The sequence below is a fragment of the Triturus cristatus genome, chromosome 9 (assembly GCF_964204655.1).
Source record: "Triturus cristatus chromosome 9, aTriCri1.1, whole genome shotgun sequence".
NCBI lineage: Eukaryota > Metazoa > Chordata > Amphibia > Caudata > Salamandridae > Triturus > Triturus cristatus.
This window is the reverse complement of record NC_140592.1, coordinates 669,454,954-669,477,441: the sequence shown is the minus strand read 5'-3', so window position 1 is coordinate 669,477,441 and position 22,488 is coordinate 669,454,954. Positions and strand designations below refer to the sequence as shown.

General features: G+C 46.1%; 1 protein-coding gene across 1 annotated transcript in view; it reads left to right on the top strand.

Annotated features, from left to right (window-relative positions):
* Nucleotides 1–16,498: 16,498 nt before the first annotated feature.
* Nucleotides 16,499–22,488, top strand: part of CNIH2 (cornichon family AMPA receptor auxiliary protein 2) — a 774,677-nt gene continuing 768,687 nt past the window's right edge. Inside the window, exon 1 of the mRNA XM_085625735.1 lies at nt 16,499–17,314. Within this exon, the coding sequence (XP_085481861.1) occupies nt 17,234–17,314 (81 nt within the window). The 5' untranslated portion in view covers nt 16,499–17,233. The remainder of the gene's footprint in view (nt 17,315–22,488) is intronic.

The following is a 22,488-nucleotide window of genomic DNA, read 5'->3' as shown; positions in this document are numbered from 1 at the left end:
GGTAGATGTATTGCATCTAATAAGGCATGAATGAGGGGTCCGTGATGAATGTGGGCACCGTGAGAAGTTAAATAACCTCTCTCTCGCCATAGCACGCCGAAGTCATGTACAACTCCGAATGCATAACGTGAATCAGTGTATATGTTGACTTTTTTATTTGTGGCTTGAATACAGGCTTGTGTCAGAGCAATAAGCTCTGCGGCTTGAGCTGACAAAGTATTTATACGATTAGTTTCAATGACTTCAGTATCTGTTGTGACTGCGTAAGCAGCCACCAACTCTCCTGTATTTGTTCTCATACATGAACCATCTACATACAATGTCAGGTCTGGGTCTGACAATGGGACATCGGTTAAGTCTTGTCTGGGTTTCGTCGTTATAGTAATAACTTCAATACAGTCATGGGCTAGTGGGTCTGTTCCGATTACTGGCAAAAGTGTGGCAGGATTCAATGTGTTACAGCGTCTGATTTCTATGTGTGGCTGGAACAATGTAAGTTCGTACCCTGTAAGTCGCGCTATAGTCAAGTGTTGTGTTTGCGTTCTATTTACAAGAACCTCTACTGCATGTGGTACTTGAACTGTCAATGGATGTCCTAACACTATGGCATCGCTTTGTCTGATTGCTAAAGCTGTCGCTGCCACTGATTTTAGGCATGCAGGCAAAGCCTGAGCTACGGGATCTAATGTACTAGAAAAATAAGCACATGGTTTGTGTGCTCCTGCTTGTTCCTGTGTGAGTACTGACAAGGCAGTACCTTCGCGTTCTGTAACAAAGAGTGTAAACTGTTTTCTGTAACATGGCGTTGCTAAAACAGGTGCTTGACATAAAGCTTTCTTTAGGCTTTCAAAAGCTTGTGTATGTTCCTGAGTCCAAGGGAGAACAGTCGATGTGGCTGCCTCCTGTGTTGTCAACTGAATGAGTGGTTTTGCTAGAAATGCGTACTGAGGGATCCACTGCCTGCAATATGACGTGAGGCCTATGAAAGCCCGCACCTCCTTTTGTGTCTTGGGTATTGGCATGTTAGCTATTAACTGAATGCGGTCGGGTGTAAGCTGCCTTCCCTCCTTGGACAGCGAGTGTCCAAGATAAATAACTCGCTGGACACAGAATTGCAGCTTAGAAGGGGACACCTTGTGCCCCTTTTCGGCTAGAAATTGTAAAACTGTCAGTGATGCTTTTTCACATTCCGGTTCGCTTCTCGCGGTGATCAACAGATCATCGACGTATTGAAGCAGAGCAGTGTTAACTGGCATGTGGATACTGTCAAGTTCTCGTTTCAGTGCTTGGCTATAGATGCTGGGGCTTTCTGTAAATCCTTGAGGTGCACGTGAGAATTTAAAGCTACGTCCATTTAAACTAAATCCGAACAAATATTGGCTTTCCGGATCTATTGGGACGCTGAAAAAGGCATTCTTGAGATCGATTACAGTAAAGAATGTCGCTTCGGAATCAATAGCTGTCAGTAATGACGAGATATCTGGGACCACAGGAAATTGTGGCACAATGCATTTGTTTAATTCGCGCAGATCAATAACCAATCGATATACTGGCAGGGCCTTTGGATCTGTTCGTTTAAGAATCGGAATTATTGGTGAATTACATACATTGGAGTCTGTTTCTACAACTACTCCTTGGGTAATGAGCTCGTCAATGATTTGTAGTAAAGCCACTACAGCATCTGGTGGTAACTTGTATTGTCGCATTCGTGGTAGCACCACTCCTGCCTTTAATGTGACTCGATATGGTGTAATATTCATGCATCCAACATCAGTAGGGCCTTGTGCCCATAGATGTGTAGGTAAAGTCTGCAGTCGGGGATCCATGTCTCTAGACACATAATGACCTTTAAAATCACGTAAAAACAACCTTACTCCTTCCGGAGAACAACATATTATAGCTCCTAGAGCTTTCAGTGTTTTTATTCCTAACAGATTTTCTGGACATGATTTAGTAAGCAATAAATCTGTAGTTCGGGTCAAAGGTCCTATCGTAAGTGGGAGAGGCTGTGATACTTCATTAACAATAGGTTTTCCTGAAAAACCAAGGGAAATATTCTGTGAGCCTGAGAGGGGTGCCCCTGGAACTTCACTACGTTTTATGGTCGTTCGACTTGCCCCTGTATCGAGTAAAAATTTTCTATCTTGGCCTAATAATTCACTATGTACATAAGGTCCTTCTTGGTCTACCGGGATCTCGATAAGGGGTAAGTCAACTTCCCTCTCTAGGCTGGTTCATGCATATCGTTGATAATCAGGATAGTCATACTGTGCGGTCTGGTACAGTTGTCGTGTCGTGGTCTGCGTGGCAGCAACAGGCAGCGCTGGTGCAGCTGGCACAAACTGTATAGACTGTTGCGAAGCTGGCATGGACTGTGCATGCTGCGGAGCTCCTTGTTCATTCTGGTCCTGTCTAGGTGGCCGTGATCTTTCTTGTGTTTTACCTATGGCGATATTATGTTTCAAAACTGGACAATCGTGTACGTAATGACCTGGCTTTTTACAATAATTGCATGTCCCTTTTACAGGTCCGGCTGAATCACCGGAATGTGTCATACCCTTTTTATGTCCTTCAGCTGGGACTGTCTGAGAAACTAACATTTTCATTTTCGTGTCTTTCATGCGTCTGTGTTCATGTTCTTGTTCCTCTCTAATTCTATTGTGATGGTACTGTAACATTTGTAACATTTGTGATGGAGTGTTACCTTGCCAGGTACTCTCGAATTTTAATACTCTATTCTTTACTTGGGGCAGGGCATTTTCTACTAATTTTGTTACAAACAGATGTGGGTATGATTCGCTACTTGCTTTTAGGCCACTATTTATACCAAAACATTTTTCAAATCGGGCATAGTAATCACTAGTGTCTTCATCTTGCTTCTGTTTACAGGCTGAAATTGTACCCCAATCTTCCTTTTTTGTAGTTAGTAAACGTGGCAGTACCTGTACTAATAAACCTGGTAGTGCTTTAGTTTTATCCCCGAGTCCTGCTCCTGCAGTTCGGGCCTTTTCTTCTGCTTCTAATACTGACCATTCTATCTTTTGGTCTCCTACCTCCCACTCTTTTTCCCTGAGTTTCTCATAAATGCCAGCAGGCATTAATACCTTTAATATTGTCATAATGTCGGGATAGGTATACTCTCCCATGAGTAACATGTCTTTAATTTCTCGGTGGAAACCCGCTGGATCTTTGTCATGACTGGGTACCACTTTCTTCATTTCTAACAATTCTATTTTTGATATGGGCGTATATACAAATACGCGCTTAAACTCGTTGTCCTCGCCCTTTATTGGGTGTACTTCTCGTAAGGGATTCTGTCTATCCATGTAATACGTGGTTCTTTTCTTGATGGGCAATGAGACACGGTCTGAACATACAAAAAGAATATACTGCTTTCTTGATTCTAGAATTTCTTTAATTAATTTAGTACCTGAACCTCTCCATCTATTCATGAGTAATTCAGTCAATATATCAGGTAAGGGACCAGGGTCCGAATGCTGACTCTGATATAGTATAATGAGTTGTTGAATCATATAAATCCCAGCTAACCGCTGTTCATCTGGGGTGAGATTCAAAAATGCGCGTGCTACTGTATCATCACTATATTTTCCGGGACTGTCCACCCAATGGACAGCTGCCCTAGCTAAATCTTGTTCATCCATAGAATCGAGGAAATGATAACCCCTTCGTTCTCGGAGTAGTTTGTCGGCGGCTTGGAACGAATGCTCGTTAGACCTGATGTTAATTATAGGTATTTGGAAATTCCTGTTATTATCTGGACATATCGGACGTATCGGGTCAATAGGACATCTATTACTATTACAAGATCTTCCTTTACCTACATAGGCTATGGTGTCTGACTGTCCTGCGGGCAGTCCTGACCCTTCTTCCTCGCTTTGTTCGAACTGGTCTACCGCTAATCTTTCTTCGTGTAGGCGTTCTATTTCTTTTCGGATCTTTCGGCACATGGCTATTATACAATTCTGCTTATCATGTCTTCCTTCGGATATATTCTGACTCCATCTGGTAAGAATTTGCATTGCTTCCGGGTCTACCCCCGGTCGGTCTTGATTTCTGATCACACAATTTATGAGGAAACGTAACAGTTTCCCCTGTATCTCCACTTTCTGGTATTCCATAGCTCTGTTAATACATTCTGGATCTCGCCCTGTTTGGACAAAATGGTATATTTTATCTAGATGCGCAGTCATTCCTGGTAACTTCCCTAAATACACTGCGGCTCGTCTGATACGTAATGATGCTAGGGTCATTTCGTCCTCTTTTCCGGGCACAGGGTCATATCTGCAATCTATAAGAAGTTCCTTAAGCGTACGGGCGTTTATGAGTTTGGGTGTACGTGAATGTCCTGACTCTTGAAAAGTACGTTTATTTATTCTGGGTGGCGTAGAAAAAATGTTGCTGGTACCTCCCGTAGCCCCATCTGGGGTGTCGGGCGTGAAAGGATTCGTTGAACGCGATACAGCAACTATAGGTGTGGACACAGCTATAGAAGTATCTGCAGGGACAGATGTAGAAACAGATGTGCTTGCCGGAACTCGTTGCTGTAGAGATACGGGTACCGGATCTTGGCGTTGAACCTCCCTGACAGGCGGTCTATGTGGGGCGGAATTAGCATACTCGGGAGCTGCGTCATCTAAATATGAGGACAGAAAAACATCTTCTGCGGTTCTAGGATGCCCCTTAGGATGTACCTTTATTGGAAATAATGGGGTTGGCAAGTCTTTCGGTATCTCTGGAGTAGCCTTAGGTAATCCTTCGGCCAGAAGGGGATACATACCATGCATAAGGGCATTTCTTTGTCTGTCTACTTGTTCTGATTTCACTCGGATACCTTCCTCAATTAATAGATTTTCTCGAACTTTATTGGAACTCTCTTTATTCTTCTCTTCCTGTCTACGTGCTTTTTCTGTACGTCTATGAGATTCTTTACGCCATAACTCAACGGCATCTTTCTGTGACTGTCTGACTTTCCTTTTCCATTACTCTTCTTCTACTTTCATGATGCACTCTGCATCCCAGGTTCCCGCTGTGGGCCACCTCTGACTTTCTGGTAATTCCTTGGTGTAGTCTACCCATAAATCAAGAAATAATATAGCGTCTAAGCCATGTTTATGATACATGAAGTACCCTGGAGTGTCCCTAGGAGGAATGGGAACAGCTTCTTCGAGTACCCCTTTTCTAGTTGTGATCTGTCTTAGTTTCGAAAAGAGCGGCATATTGAGAACTGATCTGATACTTAATCTTGAACACACTTAGTACAAAAGCACAATAATGAACAACCATTCATACCACAATATGCAGGACGTTTAATACATTAAACATTAAACATTAAACATTTTTTTAACCTTTAAAATAACCAACAATGATGATCGTCTGCATAACTAATCACCAAGCATAATTCTTTGACAATAACTAGATACTTCGGAATACTTGATATACTGCTAAACAGTACATATACACTGCTAAAACAGTGCAGACCGGATTTGTGTACCCAAACCCGTCTTGACCGGCACAACCTATGTGCACGTCAGAAATGCCTCCCCAGCAATGGTACTCACCGGGTAGCTTCGGAAACGGAAGGCCTCGGAAACTGAACTTGGACCGGACTGGACTCGACTCGACTCGTCGGAAACTGGACTCGACTTCGAACTGGTGGGCCTCTGTATACCTCGGATCTTGCTCTCTCAGCTAGGCTCTGGTCGGGATACTTCGCACTTCTCACCGCCTCGTCTGGGTGTTGATCGCAGCCTCAGTCGCCCCCGCTTGACCGGAGGGAGATACAGGAAATCCTGCTGGTACGCGTAATTGTCCGTCCAGCTGTGGCAGGAGACCGGGCCTGCAACGCACCGCCGGCGCGTGAGATGAGAAAGTGTCCCTGTTCGGGCGCCATTCATGTGGTAAATAAAATTCATTACCGGGACTTAATTTGATACGGAAACATAATAAATATAGCTCAGTAAAATGAGAGGCAGAATCCGTGGTATTAGAGGTTCGGAATGGGCTTTATTCCAATGAACGATTATAATCGGTTGCTCCAAGTTCCGTCACCACGAAGGTTCAGGAAGTGAAGTACATACTTTATTGACAAGAAATGACTTTTATAGTACATACATTACAATGAAGCGAATACAGTAGGCGTAACAATTGATAAGGAAAATGACGATTCATATGCGTAACCGAAAATGGGTGTAATAAGGAGTAAAAAGGAACATAATTGGTTATGATGTCATATATAGGTGGATCTATAAGATAATACTTGGCATAGATGCGCGCGCAGCAGCATGACGTGTGATTGACGTGCAACTGGGGGGTGAAGGGGACTTGACATTTAGCTCTACATGTGGAGACGAAAAGTCTGGGGGGTCAAGTCAACCTAATCCCAAATCATATCTAACATCCTATGTTTAAAGAACTATGTTATCCACAAAAGAAGGACTCTCGGACAGAATCTATTCTATACTGACTGTGCGTGCGTGTACAAGCGTCTAAGTGTCTACACTAAATGCGAGGGGGTAGGAATATTCCATGGTAACAGGACTATGAATTACTTGCATAAAGACAGAGAAGCCGAGCCATTGCTCGGTAGCTGGAAGAATGTTTATTTAAACTACTAGACAGGAATGCATCGGCTAAGGGGTGAAGCAGATAACTCGAAGGTGAAATACAGTTCTTGGCAGAGAATAGGCTGATGTCAGGCTTCGTGAGCCGCGCAGAGAATGAGACAAAGTTCATGGTCACAGATGCAGGCTCAGACTGGAGTTTTCAGAGGCAGAAGGCAAGAAGAGTTTGACGACAGAATCAGGGCCTACTTGCCTGGACTGTAAAATGGCATAGGTGAACCATATAAAGGCGGTGGCCTTTCGTACTTAGGAATGGAATATCCGGCCCATTCATGGCGGATCAACAGAGGACATGTTAACGGTGGACGCACATGTATTTGCGTCTTCATAACTGGAACTAGAGGGAACATACATGTACTTGTAATATGCACATAGAACCGTTGGGGTCCAAGATAGGGGACATAACTGACCAGAAAAATCCATATTTCCACAGGACCATGAGACAGGGGGTAACCATGCCAGTGCTGGTTCCTCCTTATATGGCCACTTGGGCAATATAGGCTTACCTGGTCAAGGTCAGCCTTATCTCCCTTCGTTTGGGGGGGGGTTGTGTAGGAAGGTGGATATCTGACTATGGTTACCCCCAAATTTTTGCCTAGTGTCTAGCTGGTTTTTCGACTTAGTTGGCCTGAGATCCTGCCATTCAGGATCTCAGCCTGGCTGTTCTCTCTTTAAAATGGACTCCATGTACCCTAGGTACATACCCAATTGGTTGGATCACCCTGTCAGCCCCTGTACCAGTGTACACTAGGTACCCAGGGCATTGGTGTACCCAAGGCCTGCCAGGGGCTGCAGCATGTATTATGCCACCCCAGGCTTGGCCTAACAATCTGACACAACTGGCTGATCACTCAGCTGGGGTAAGTTGGTGTAATCACCTCTTACTTAGGTGTAGTATACCTATACCTAACCTTAAATGGGACACCTGGTAACCTATAAGTCACTCCTATGGCAGGCCTTAACAATCCTGAAGGCAGAGTGCTTGGTTCCATGTGAGATGGTGCTCTGGCATGAGCTGAGCCTGTCTGCAGTGGTCGGAACAACTTCCTTCTACTGTTTCCAGATATCGTCATACCATATACTCTTAAGTGCATTATGAACCTCGCGGTTAAATGCTAACTTTGGTTTGGCTTTATCAAAACATGTCGAGTAAGGTGTCATACGAATTGGAATACTAACCCCTCGCCAATTCTGGCGACGGGGTTAGCATTCCACCCTTCTAGAGGGACGCGACATGTACAGTGCCTGAAACCCGGGTAGAATCAGACATAGCCTCAGCTCCACAAAATGGATGCTGCCACCACAGACACAAGTCTGCCCTCCTGCTGCTGGGAGTCCTTCCAGCTTGGGAGGTGTGGACAAAGGGTTTCCTGCCAGGGGAGGTACGTGCACCACCCCAGACAGGATTTTGTGTATTGGTCAGGTAGGGCTTGAAAGAAACCAGACATGCCTGTGGCTCACAAGGAGCCTCGGTGCATATGCCAGTTCAAACCGGTCCTGGGGCACACCAGTCCCGGGCCTGGGGCGAGCTGGACAAAGGATTGGGGGTGTAACCACCCCCCTTCCTGGTCCCACCCATAGGGAGGGACCTAGCAGGTAGTCCGGCCCCTAGAATCCGCTTAAAGGTAGGAGCTGTGTCCTAAGACTTCAGACATCCTGGAATCAACTTGAAACTAAGAAGAAGACGGGAACTTCGACATTCTGCTGCACAGAAGACTGAAGAAAATCTCCCCTGTGGTCAGGGAGTGACCACCTTGCTAACGCAAGCACCATCCAGCGCATCAACGTCTGCTTTGCCGCCGCCTCCCGCCGGAGCCCGAGCCCAGAGACTGACAAGACCTGGACCTCCAGACCTCTCACCGCCCGATCCACAGTCCCTGAAAAGAGGAGACCCGTGGAGGCACCGAGACACGTGGAGCCAGCCATCTTGGAACGACTACGACAAGCTGACAAGTGCAACAACCGAGGCTCCCTCCAAGTTGTGCTTTGGGTCCTGAGAAGCCCAACCCTCGAGCAGCATCTGCACCAAAGGTGAGCCCTCCAGCATCTCCACGATCTGCGTGGGGCCCTTCTGCATTTTGCCACTCGACGCGCCTAACCGGTTGCTGGCCCGCTGGCTAGTGGCCATCTTGGCGACGAAATCTACGACAAACACCGCTGGTCTGGTTGCTCCAGACTGGCCCTTGCTCCCCTCCAAAGGAGCAATCCCTCTGACCTTGCTGGTCAGAACCAACAGCTGATTTCCGAATCCTCCTGCAATTGCTTTTGCCAAGGCTTGTTTGCTTCGATCAAGTCGCCGACACCGCCGACAGCGAGAGCCTGCGTGGGACAGCTCGTGAGCCGACTCCTGGACGTCGTCGACCTTCAGGGACCACGTGGCTGCGGAGACAAGCTACCCCTCATCACCTGTTTGCACCCGACATCGCCTGGTACCCACCTGGTGCCACGCTGGTCACTGGCTAGTGACTGTGAACACTGTCCCCTCTGCTTACAGGTCTTCAACATCTCCGATCCACTCTTGGATCCACTGCATCTCTCCCGGACCGACCGCCTGCAGCATCTTTGTCTTCAAGCTCCACGGAACAGATAGAAGAAACCCGACGCACTTTGAGGCCTATGCACCCGCTTCCTGTGGGTGAGGTAAAGCTGGTACTCCGGTCCCCATGTGTAGTAATACATCTCTAGTGCCTGTGTTCCAAATCTTAAGTTCCTAGTCAACCCGGAAGATCTCCTTTGCAGTAACTTTGTACTTTTTACGCACCCATTGAAACCTATGGGAGCACGCGTGTGACTATTTGCTCTGCACACGCCACCCGTGGACCTCCTGGTCACTAACTGACGTTAGCTCCTTGTAGGCCCAGCGATTCTAGAGGCCCTAGGCCTTTTCCCTTTTCTGTTCGTGGTACTTATACCACTATTTTAGTATATGGTTTGAGTGGCGACCAGGGCCTATCCATATAACGTGCAACTTCTGTGTATTCTGTGATAATCTTGTTTGACGATTTGTGCTCCTGTGCTCATAAAGAGACTAGGGGTTACTTTGAGAAATAAATACATATATATTTTGAATATATATCTGTGTGGTGTCCTTTCATTGGTATAAAAGGGGGTTGCATTTGGTAAAACAGCTGGCTTAACACGCTTCACGAGTTTAGCCTCAAAGACTGCTTAGCCTACGCTACCACTAGGGCAGCTAGTCCGAAAAGGTTGACTTACAACCACACCATAAGGGTTGCTTGGCATGGTACAAGGTGATCACTTTAACTAGTGAGCATCATATACCAGGCCAACTTCTCACAATCATAAAACAATTTTGTGGAGTGCTGGATCGCAGTGATTTGTTGACATATTGTAGGATCTCTGATCCTAAGGGGGTTTAGGGGTATTTAACCTCATGATCCTTGGCACCCGAAGAATACTAATAACTTTGACCTGACTAAATGATTTGGGGCACTTAAGTTTCTGCCTTATACCCCGTCTCTTTTGTGTATTGTGATGCAAATACCACAAAATAAAGCAGCCGCCATTGTCCCCATCGTGTCAACAAGGAAATACCACAAAATAAAGCAGCCGCCATTGTCCCCATCGTGTCAATAACAACCAGGACAACAAGCATTGGCCGCACGCGCGCCTCGCGCTTAAAGTAAAAAAAAAAACAAGCCCTGGAGTTGTGTGTGTGCGCGCACGCGCGCTAGAAGCAGGGGGGAGGAGGGGGGCCTGCGCGATTTACTTGCGGGAGCGATAATTGCTACCATATGGCGGCGCTCGCTCCCGCAAGTAAATCGCCTCACATGCACGCTTTGCCATTGAAGGCAATGGAACACGTGCACGTGTTTGGCTGCAAGCTGGAGCGATTTCTAAAGGTCTCTTTCCTAAGCAGTGCATGCGCGCTGCATAGGCGAGACCTAAAAATGTAAGTGTACATTGGTCTCATAAGATCTGATTATCATGTGAAGAATTGTAAAGTGAATTGGTGAACTTTACAACCACCATGTAGTGTGAAGAATATTAAGTTACCATACTTAGCAAATGCCTAGAGGACCAATTATAGGGCGAGAAAGCAAAAGACACACAATTGATGGATGGAATGCAGAACAAATCAAAACATTCACCCCCAGTCAAGAGATCTGGCTTAAATCCATCATTCTTTTGCTCACCATGCCACCCCAGTTTAGACCTGACCATATGCAAATCAGTCTTGACCCTGTGCCTCATGGGAACAGTCCAGCCCAACTGCCAAGCCAGGTCTTCCCTGGATTGGAAACAAGCATCCTAGGACCGGTCTCAGGGTTTCACCCCTCTTCAGCCAGGATAGCGTGATTCCAGTGGCACCAATATTATTCGGTAGGGTAATTTATCACCACTTATTGTATATCCATATTGAGATCAGAAACACAGAACTGGTTACGAGCCTTGATAGAAAAGGGACAGCTATAGAATAAAGGTACTGGGTGCGTTACCTACGTGTCAGAACTGTCCAAAATGTAAGGAAATGTATCCACGAGACAAAAGAATCTCTGTGGTGGTAGTGTTCAGCCTAGAGAGATTTTAAAAGCCTTGATAGTGGAAAGCCACTGGTTTTGGTGGAGGTTGTGATGGCGAACAGCAGATTGAAGAGCTAATGTGTTGTCCTAGCTTCAAACGTGGGTTGGTTTCCGGTAACAGTCACACTACCTAGGTAATTTTGTGCAATGACTGTGTAAACGCTTACCAACACTAGGAGAACTATAAAAGGAATATGGCGGAGAGGGATAACCACTAACACTGCAGGTAATTGCCTGAATGAAATCACTGTGCTTTTGGACAGTAGTTGCTCCGGAAGCCTTTAGTGCATCAAATGAAAGCCTGAATTACGCCTAAGGCATGCAGAAAAAAGCATGACAGGCCCACGTTTCAAGGGTGGTTAGATGCTAAGTGTAGTAACGCTAAACTTGATCGGCTTGCAGTTAAGAAGAGTCCGTCTGTAGGCAGACCTAGGTCCCAGCCGCCAGACAAGATGAGGTAAGTTACAGAGCCCATACAAATCAGAGGGTCATAAGTAGGTTTGGGAATTATTACACCTCTCATTCACCAAGTGCGGCTCGTGTATTTTCTTGAGAGTTGTGGAGCGTCAGATGTATCTGTATGAGTAATTACACAAATAGCAATATAAATACCACAACTTTTTTTTATAGTGCTGCTCATCCCAAAGTAGGGTGTCAGAGTGCTTTACATCACGTGTGCACACCAAGCAGAAACAATTTAGCATACTAATGTGTACATCAATGTACGGGAAATGTTACCACTAAGGGTTACAAGGCGTTAATTGTCACGTCGTACCTACTGGATGACATTATATGTTAAGAGTGCATGGTCGGGGAAAACACAAAGTCAGGATGTAAAATCGGTTGGGTTTGTCTGTACTAATACTACACAGAGGAACCCTTTTAATCAACCTTCTAATATTGACAACTTGAGAAAAAAACCAATAAGGCTCTAAACCATTGCCTTGCAATATGCATGTAGCTCCTTGATGCTGGTTCATAAGTCCATTTGTAACAAGGGATCAATACAATATCACTTAATGGACAGGATATTATATATATATTTGTTTCCTCTTTCTCTTTTCTATATTAAGGCAACCTACTTAGTCTGGCCAACTAGAGGAAGGCTTAGTCACATTTTGTGATGTTGGAGGGGAATAAGATGAAACCCTCTTTATACTTCAGAATTTTGGTAAGAGCATATAATATATTCACGACTATTAAAATATAGTATTAGAAAAGATGGAAGACAATGAGATATTTAGATGTGTAATCATGTATATTAATAGCATTTGTATGATGTATGAAATATCAATTGGTTTTTATAAATGAAAAAAACCCTTTGTACTTGAAGAAGAGAGTACTAGCTGTGTTCATATGCCTTCACTTGATTCGTAAGAAAATGGTCTTGCAAAAATGAACTGATATTTTCTTTGAAAGTGACTCAAAGGAAGAATTATAAATACAAAAATTAGGATAACTTTCAAACTGGCAGGTGTAGAATTCAAGGTCAACCATGGATCTTTGTAGCTATCTGAAAGATGTGTGCACAAGGAGTTGCATAATATCAACTGGTGTTTTTAGTATTTTCTGTATAGGAAAAATGTATATATAGAGCAATAGGATTAAATAATGTTTTAATTGTATATATTTATGTAAACATGTTTGTAAGATATCTTTGTATCTGTTTGTTGTAGCCCTGAAGAAGTCCTCTGGGACGAAACGCGTCGGCTACGCTGTATGTGTCTTTTATACTTGTAAAGAGAAGAAGAACCCAATAAAGAAATAATTTTGAAACAACACCTGCTGAATGGACTGATATATTATATGATCATAAAACAATTTTGTGGAGTGCTGGATCGCAGTGATTTGTTGACATATTGTAGGATCTCTGATCCTAAGGGGGTTTAGGGGTATTTAACCTCATGATCCTTGGCACCCGAAGAATATTAATAACTTTGACCTGACTAAATGATTTGGGGAACTTAAGTTTCTGCCTTATACCCCGTCTCTTTTGTGTATTGTGATGCAAATACCACAAAATAAAGCAGCCGCCATTGTCCCCATCGTGTCAACAAGGAAATACCACAAAATAAAGCAGCCGCCATTGTCCCCATCGTGTCAATAACAACCAGGACAACAAGCATTGGCCGCACGCGCGCCTCGTGCTTAAAGTAAAAAAAAAACACAAGCCCTGGAGTTGTGTGTGTGCGCGCACGCGCGCTAGAAGCAGGGGGGAGGAGGGGGGCCTGCGCGATTTACTTGCGGGAGCGATAATTGCTACCATATGGCGGCGCTCGCTCCCGCAAGTAAATCGCCTCACATGCACGCGTTGCCATTGAAGGCAATGGAACACGTGCACGTGTTTGGCTGCAAGCTGGAGCGATTTCTAAAGGTCATTTTCCTAAGCAGTGCATGTGCGCTGCATAGGCGAGACCTAAAAATGTAAGTGTACATTGGTGTTATAAGATCTGATTATCATGTGAAGAATTGTAAAGTGAATTGGTGAACTTTACAACCACCATGTAGTGTGAAGAATATTAAGTTACCATACTTAGCAAATGCCTAGAGGACCAATTATAGGGCGAGAAAGCAAAAGACACACAATTGATGGATGGAATGCAGAACAAATCAAAACATTCACCCCCAGTCAAGAGATCTGGGTTAAATCCATCATTCTTTTGCTCACCATGCCACCCCAGTTTAGACCTGGCCATATGCAAATCAGTCTTGACCCTGTGCCTCATGGGAACAGTCCAGCCCAACTGCCAAGCCAGGTCTTCCCTGGATTGGAAACAAGCATCCTAGGACCGGTCTCAGGGTTTCACCCCTCTTCAGCCAGGATAGCTTGATTCCAGTGGCACCAATATTATTCGGTAGGGTAATTTATCACCACTTATTGTATATCCATATTGAGATCAGAAACACAGAACTGGTTACGAGCCTTGATAGTAAAGGGACAGCTATAGAATAAAGGTACTGGGTGCGTTACCTACGTGTCAGAACTGTCCAAAATGTAAGGAAATGTATCCACGAGACAAAAGAATCTCTGTGGTGGTAGTGTTCAGCCTAGAGAGATTTTAAAAGCCTTGATAGTGGAAAGCCACTGGTTTTGGTGGAGGTTGTGATGGTGAACAGCAGATTGAAGAGCTAATGTGTTGTCCTAGCTTCTAACGTGGGTTGGTTTCCGGTAACAGTCACACTACCTAGGTAATTTTGTGCAATGACTGTGTAAACGCTTACCAACACTAGGAGAACTATAAAAGGAATATGGCGGAGAGAGATAACCACTAACACTGCGGGTAATTGCCTGAATGAAATCACTGTGCTTTTGGACAGTAGTTGCTCCGGAAGCCTTTAGTGCATCAAATGAAAGCCTGAATTACGCCTAAGGCATGCAGAAAAAAGCATGACAGGCCCACGTTTCAAGGGTGGTTAGATGCTAAGTGTAGTAACGCTAAACATGATCGGCTTGCAGTTAAGAAGAGTCCGTCTGTAGGCAGACCTAGGTCCCAGCAGCCAGACAAGATGACGTAAGTTACAGAGCCCATACAAAACAGAGGGTCATAAGTAGGTTTGGGAATTAATTACACCTCTCATTCACCAAGTGCGGCTCGTGTATTTTCTTGAGAGTTGTGGAGGTCAGATGTATCTGTATGAGTAATTACACAAATAGCAATTTAAATACCACAACTTTTTTTTATAGTGCTTCTCATCCCAAACTAGGGTGTCAGAGTGCTTTACATCACTTGTGCACACCAAGCAGAAACAATTTAGCATACTAATGTGTACATCAATGTACGGGAAATGTTACCACTAAGGGTTACAAGGCGTTAATTGTCACGTCGTTCCTACTGGATGACATTATATGTTAAGAGTGCATGGTCGGGGAAAACACAAAGTCATGATGTAAAATCGGTTGGGTTTGTCTGTACTAGTACTACACAGAGGAACCCTTTTAATCAACCTTCTAATATTGACAGCTTGAGAAAAAAAACAATAAGGCTCTAAACCATTGCCTTGCAATTTGCATGTAGCTCCTTGATGCTGGTTCATAGATCTCTGTGTTATTAGCAAGAATGAAAATTATGAACCGCAAGTAATAGGAGAATCTGTCAAAAGCAGTAACCTAATTGTCTATCTTCATAAAATGCAAATATGTGATCAGTGTGTAACGTGGTGCGCTGTGCAGCAGGCACATTAACCCTCTTTGCCACTTTACGAGTCAAACTGTCACTAGACAAACACAGATCTATCCAAGTGCATTAACTGCCAGAGATACCTTACTATTTTTATTAATACCCCCTGAAAATTGGTGGCCACACAAAGATCTCTGGAACAGGTGCCTTAACCACTGAGACCTGTCAGCAATTAACGCCACAATAGACTTCATGTCATTTCTCTGCTCGGCAATTTCTTTGCTGCGCAGTTCAAAAAACATAAATGTAGAAGATGACTGTCACACTCCGCTTTTCAAGACACATCCTCTGGTGACTCACACACCCCTTTCAGCTGCCACACCTTGACCCCAATTTATACGGTCCATGGAATTATTTTCTTCCAGTTCCGACACTGGTTAGTTCTCCTATGCACGCTTGCTCCAGATACTCCGGGCCGCTCACCGCTCTTTCTGTCCATCTCCCTCAATCCCCTCCACCTTTCCCCGTCACCTTTCTCTCGCGGTCCATCTCTCTTTCTCACTCAATGTCTCCAGTCGCCAACTCTCGCCTATATCTATCGCCCCACTGCTCCCCACCTATGATGTCTCCCATCTCCTCAACCCCTGAACTCTCTCTCACTCTCATCCTATCCTCCCTTTGGCTCCATTTCGCCCTCACTCATTCCCAAATCGCGTCCTCGAGCTTGCTTTGACCTCCCCCGCCCCCCACCTGCGACCACTGCCGGTTGGGATCGAATGTTGGGGAGCTCTTTCCTCCGTGGCAGGGTCACAGTGTAGGGGAGAGGCATATGCAGAGCCATGTTATTGGCTGTTAGATTGGGGGGAGGGCGACAGGGACCCCTAAGTACGTCTGCGATATTTTTTCCTGCCCCATGGAATCGGTATCTGCGTGACAGCTTCCACCTGCGCTGCATGTCTCGCATCGGGCACTTCCCAGTCCAGTGCTCACCTGAGGAGCACCTCGAGGCAGCAGCAGGTGCAGGGGGTACCCGCGCCGCGCCCTCAGCGATTGAACCATTTCTGGCGGCAGGTGAAGCCCACCTGAGCCTCCCCGGGACGGCGGTGGGTTTAGGGGGAGGAACATCCTTGGTCCAACCCCTACCTGAGCCCCATAGACAAGGACAGATGTGAGGGACACCCCAGCCCCGCAACAACCAACCTCCCCACCTACACAACCGCGGGCGCTGGAGAGCGCAGCCGGGAGCCCCCCTCGATTCCCGCCCGAGGGCGGGAGTTAGCCGCGCGCAGCCAGTGGGCTGGAAGGACGGAGAGAGGTACCGCGGCGACACCCACCTGCCGCTGACGGCGACGCTAGACACGGGTCTTACGCCGCCGCCAGGGGGCGGTACCTCGAGGCAGCCGAAGTCCGCCACCCCCGCCTCAAGTCCAGGGCGCGGAGCCATGCGGACCCCGGAGCTCGCCACGACGCGGATTTGCCACCTGGCGACCAACCTATAGTGACTGGGCGGTCGTGAGTGAAGACTGGGCGTGCAGGTGGTAGCCCCTGGGGCATGTTGATTAGTTGGCATGGGTGGGAGAAGAAGGCGCTGATTGCGGGGGAAGGAGTTAATCCGTGTGCACGTTACAGCGAGGACTTGCAAACTGGGGACCAATGCGAAGCCAGAGCGAGGCGCTGCCCCTGCCAGCCGCACTGGTCGAGGAATAGGCACACTCCTGGTGGTGGCTGTGTGATGCCGGGGTTGCAGTAGCCGGGCGGGTGACTACCAACTCACCGCAGACACACACAGGAGCATTGCCAGCAAAGGAGGACACCTGTGGGATCCGGCAGCGGAGCGTGGAGTCGGACAGCGGCCCAGAGGGCAGTTTCTCAGCGTAGGGTTTGCGCGGGCCTTGCCCGCACCCCAGTCGGCAGGCTGGCGGCCACCGTCATGGCCTTCACCTTTGCAGCCTTCTGCTACATGCTGACACTGGTGCTGTGCGCATCCCTCATCTTCTTCGTCATCTGGCATGTGAGTACAAAGGGGCCACCTTTCACCTGTAAATGACCGGTAGGGTTAACAAAGGTGGTAACAAAATGCGTGCCTGTGTCTCATGGATTAGACATTGGAGGTATCGTCCCAGAGGGCATCTTGGGCTGAGCACTTGAGAATAAGAAACAGACGTGTCAAAGACCATACAGGGCGTGAGAGTGGAGCTGGGAATAGGATGCAAGTTCTGGTGGTTGAAATGAACACAAAAGCCGGGGTGGGTTGCTGCGAGTGTCTCCTGATACTACAAAGTAACTAGATAAGGGGTTGCCGGGTTGGGGGCACAGCGACAGTTTCCCCGAGTAGCCCCCTCTTTTCTTGTGCATTTAATGCTGTGCAGGCTGTTGTGTCTGGATAGGGACTTACGTCTGGCTTGTACGAATTCCAATTTACACTGATTTGAATGTGCCCATTGCGTTTTTTAACAAGTATTCCGGAGTGCAAAACAACGGGGGCTGTGCTGGTCAGAATGTGCGCCTGTGTCTTGGCGGGGAAATTAAATTGTGCGAGCCAGTTGACAGTGTCAGATATGTGCGAGTCTGACTATATCAATCGTATGTGTCGCTGTGTTCCCATAATAGACATTTGCTTCTTCGAATGTATGGAGTGCATGCTTCTGGGGAGTTAGAATGTGATGAATATGTAGCCGTAATGTATATGTAAAATAAGGAAGTTGTGGGGTGGTTGTCCTACGTGGATGTGCTAAATTGCGTATTTTTCAAGTACGTGGATATGTGAAAGAGGAATGGATATGATTGTGTGGTATTTGTGAGAGATGTTCTTACGTGATCTTTTGAGGCTTGTGTGATTTGGAATCTGGTGTCTTAATAACGAGCGTGGACCCGCGAAAGAGGCAAGTGTGGGTGGGTATGTGAGATCGGTGCAGAGCGAGGTCATAAGTGGTGAACACGGATGCACGAGATGCCTGGCTCTGAAAGAAGAATGTGTGAGATGCTTCGCAAGCGCCGGGAGTGTGGAGGTGATAAAAGGTGTGTGTATAAATGTGTGAATGAGGTGTGCATGATTGTGAGAGAAATATGAGAGGAGCGTGAACGTGAGGAACGTAGACGTGCGTTAGGTATGGCATGTCAGTTGCATGGTGTGAGCGGAATGTGTGAATGTAAAGAAAGAGCTGTGTGCGCGGAGGTCTGGGTATAGAAAATGTGTGTGAAGTACGTTTGTGGATGTGGGAAAATAGTGTTTGTGTGCTGCGTATATGTTTGAAAAGATTGTGAGAGAAGCTTCTTCGTGTGCTAAGGGAGTGTAAGTGATGATGCCGGGGTTAATGAAAGTGAGTTGTGTTGAAAGATGTGATTCAACTGCGTGCGTGTTTGAACAAGTTATGCGAGCAAGTATAGATCCCGTTCCTTGTCTGCAAAGGAGGTGTGCGAGACACACGTCTACGTGTAGCCAGTGAAATGTGTAGATTCTGGTTTTGGCGGTGCTTGGATGCGCGAAAGAGAAAAATGTATTGAGCTGATGTGTGAAAGAGGTGGTTAAAGTGTTTTAGTGCGTCATATAGTTGTGAGTGGTTGACGTGTTTGGATTTGTGAGGAAGTGTGTATTTGCGTGAAAGAAGATTACGAGTGAGGCGTGCAAATAGTAAGCGTGTTTATATGGAGATGTATGAAAGTGCGATTATGAAAAAATTGTGCAGAGGGTGCATGGGTGTGAGGAACAGGCGCGAGCTGGATGTGAGGAACAGGCGCGAGCAAGCTGTGTAAAAAGTGTGCGCTAGAGTGTTTGAATATGTGAAAGAGGTGCAGGGGACATGCATGATTTTCTGGAATAGATGTGAGTTAAGTATTTCGGTGTAGATTGGTAGGAGCATGAAATATGTTTGCCTGTAAAGTATGCGGATTTTTGAAAGAGGTATTAACAGATACGTGTAATGGGCAAAAGTCGTGTGTGCATTTGAAAAGGGTGAATGTAAGAGGTATGCGTGCAGTGAGCAGGTGTGTGAAAGAGGCGTGAGAGGCTTAAAATGTGCGTTTTAGGTGACCGGATGTGTGGAATAGGGGTGAACGGGATACCGAAAGAGGTGTGTGCAAAGTCGCGAGGAAGAAACGAGGGCGAAACTTGTCATTGATGAATGAGATGTGATTGAGACTTGCCGATGTGAACACAAAGCAGTCGTTGCTTATGAGCTGTGCGGCTATCTTGAGTGATCTATCTTGGTGTTAGAAAGAGGTGTGTGTGGAAATGATAGGTGGGGGAGAGTTATGTGCGGTGAAAGAAATGTGTGAAAAGCATATGTGAGGTGAGCGGATGTGTGAAAAGGCTGTGTCCAAAAGCTGAGGTATCTGTGAAGATAAGTTTTTAACTGTGTCGGGGGCAGGGTTTCTGGGCATGTGCATGAGAAGCTTACGTGTGCTTGTGTGCAGTATGAATTGTCGTCGTTGTTGGTGGGTGGTATATAATAACACGTGAACCTAATTGTATTGACACGCCTGAGACGGATGTGTGCGCCTACATTCATGCTTCCATATGTGTGACTGAAGATGCATCATAGCTACATGCTTTGTAGGTTAGAAGGCTGCTTGTGTGGCTTTTGCATGGTGGTTTTCTTTTATGTTTGTGAATTACAGATGATTTTGAGTCTGGGCTTTGTGTTTGGGTGTTTCTGAAGCGCGTGTGTCGAATGTATTTGGGTGTTTTTCTAGTTACTGTTACTAGTTTCTAATTAGAAGTGCAAATATGCCTCATGTGTTTGTGTGTATCAGGTCTCACATTTTGCGCAGGTGTGTGTGGGTCAGCGTTGTGCTTTGGCGGGTTTCTCAGGTGTTTTATCCCTGCGATAATAAGCACGTCAGAATTGTATGTCTCTCTGATGTGTGTGTGTGTGTGTGTGTGTACGGTATACGAGCAGTGTGCAGTGCTTAATTTGAGCCAGTGGTTTCCTGTGCTCAGCACCAGCACTTAATCATCAACACCAGTGCTTTTATGAGCACCAGTTAAGGACACATTCATTTACAGAGAGATTAAATGATTTGCCCAGAATCACAGGATGTTGGGCCGATGCCGATATTTGAGAATGGTTCCCCCAGCTCTGAAGTCAGCAGCTCTGGCCATTACATCACATCCTCTGCCAATTTTCATGGTTAGTAGTTGGTTCTGTTTTAGGCTGCACTAACAGGAGAAATGGACTGGTGCAAGCTGCCTCCTGATGAGAGCCCTGGCACTTTTTATTATTTTTATACAAATTAACCACTGGCAGAGTGACTTCCTCCAAGTATGTCACTAAAATGGACCACCTAGGCGGGTTTAAAGCGTCTCTTACCCATATGTCGACACTGACAGGTCTCTTCCTTTGTGGAGAGTATCTCTCCTAGAGGTATTTGAGGTGAGTGCCTGTATCTAAAATGCACAGGGATATCTGGTGTGCCTATATGTCTCCGAGTTGTGTGTGCGTGCACCTCTCAGGGGATGTATCTGAGCGTTGTGTATCGACAGCGGCTCGTATATATGTGCCTCCGATGTCTGTGTCACCGGCGTGCTTCAGAACTGTGGGTAGCTCCGTGGTTTCTGTATGAAGCACCATGGTTTCTGTGTGTAACGCCTGTTGCACTGAGACCTGGTTGTGTCACTCTCATTTGCGTCTTTTTTCAAATTTATGCTTGTGTGACCTTTGTATCTCTTTCTCTGTCTTGCAAGCTCTCTTTCTCACCCCTTACTCTCGCCATCTCTTACTCTACCTTTGTCTCTCTTTCTCTCTCCTAACATTCTTTCTATCTCTCTCACTCTCTCGGTCGCTCTCTTTGTCTTTTTCTCATACAGTTTCTTTCCCACTCTCTTTTCTTGACTCTCTCACTCTCTTTTCTTGACTCCCATTCTTTCTCTGTGCTTCACTGACACTGTGCTCTCTCTTTTTGTCTTTTGCCCTCACTCTGCATCTCTCTCGACCTCTATCTCTCTCCAGGGTCAGATTTGAATCCCAATTAGGACCCGCCAATCCCAAAAAAGTGTCCCTCATTCCCGGATCGTGCCCTTCCATGCAACACCATTTAGTTCGTCTCATTGGACTAATTTTTAGAGAAATGTTTGGTAACTTAAGCATATGAAACCAGTAGCATTGGTGAAAACTAGAAGCACTGCATTTTTTCTGGGCATGTGAGGTGAAATTAAATGGCTCAAGGGCCACAACATCTGATTTGGCTAGGGTTGCCACCAGCCGTTTTTAAATCACCCAAAACAGACAATATTTCCTCTGATCAGTATCTAATTTAAACAGAAATGTAAGTCAAAAGCACTTTCACATGTATTCTAAAACTGCCTTATTGATCCGTGACTGATAGTTAAACTAAACAAAGGCAGAAAAGTAATGTTAAAAATAATATATATGTTTTTATATAAAGGGTCCTCTTTAACTATCGTGCCGTCCTTTGTAGAATCTTAAACCATGAACAAATGGCTGTTTTAAAAAAAAAATTGCAGTTTTATATAGGGTGAACTCTGCCCAATCAGGATGTTCAGCCGAGACTGGGACCCGAACCTACTTTCCCTGTTACAAAGTCTGCAGATTTGGTCCTAACCCACATCCTTTCTAATTGTTTGTCTAGGCAAGGTGGGCTCAAAGCAAGGCCTTTGCAAATACATATACACATCCAACTCCAAGGCCTAAACATTGGGGCCAAGGTGACAACACCTGACCCCTAGAGTGGCTGAGGCCGCTTCTCTTACTCAGCCCCTCCCCAGCTCATCGTGGCGTCAGGCCGATGGCCTAGCAGGTGAGGTGTCAAGAATAAGCACACGGATGCAGCTGTTCCTGGGGGGGGGGCTGTGTTGAAGGTGGCCCAATGGCCACAAAATCACCTAGTCCCCCATCGAGGCCCCGCATTTTCCCACCCTCTCTTCCCCGCCCACCATGGCCTGATGTGATGGTCTGGCAGAGGAGGGGTCTGGGAAAAGACCCTGCTTCTGGGCCAGGTGGCGACAGGGGATGGGAGGGGGCAAGGTGAGAATGGCCCACACCCTGGATTATGGGAAGTGAAGATGCCCAACAGCCAGTGAAAAATCTGCTCACCAATGAGGCATATTCTCAGACTCACTCCCTCCGCCACCCACCATAGCGTCAGTGCGAATGCCTAGCACGGAAGAGCTGATAAAGAGGGCCTAAAAAGCAGCCCACAGGTCACCCTTAGGACCCAGTCCGCTGC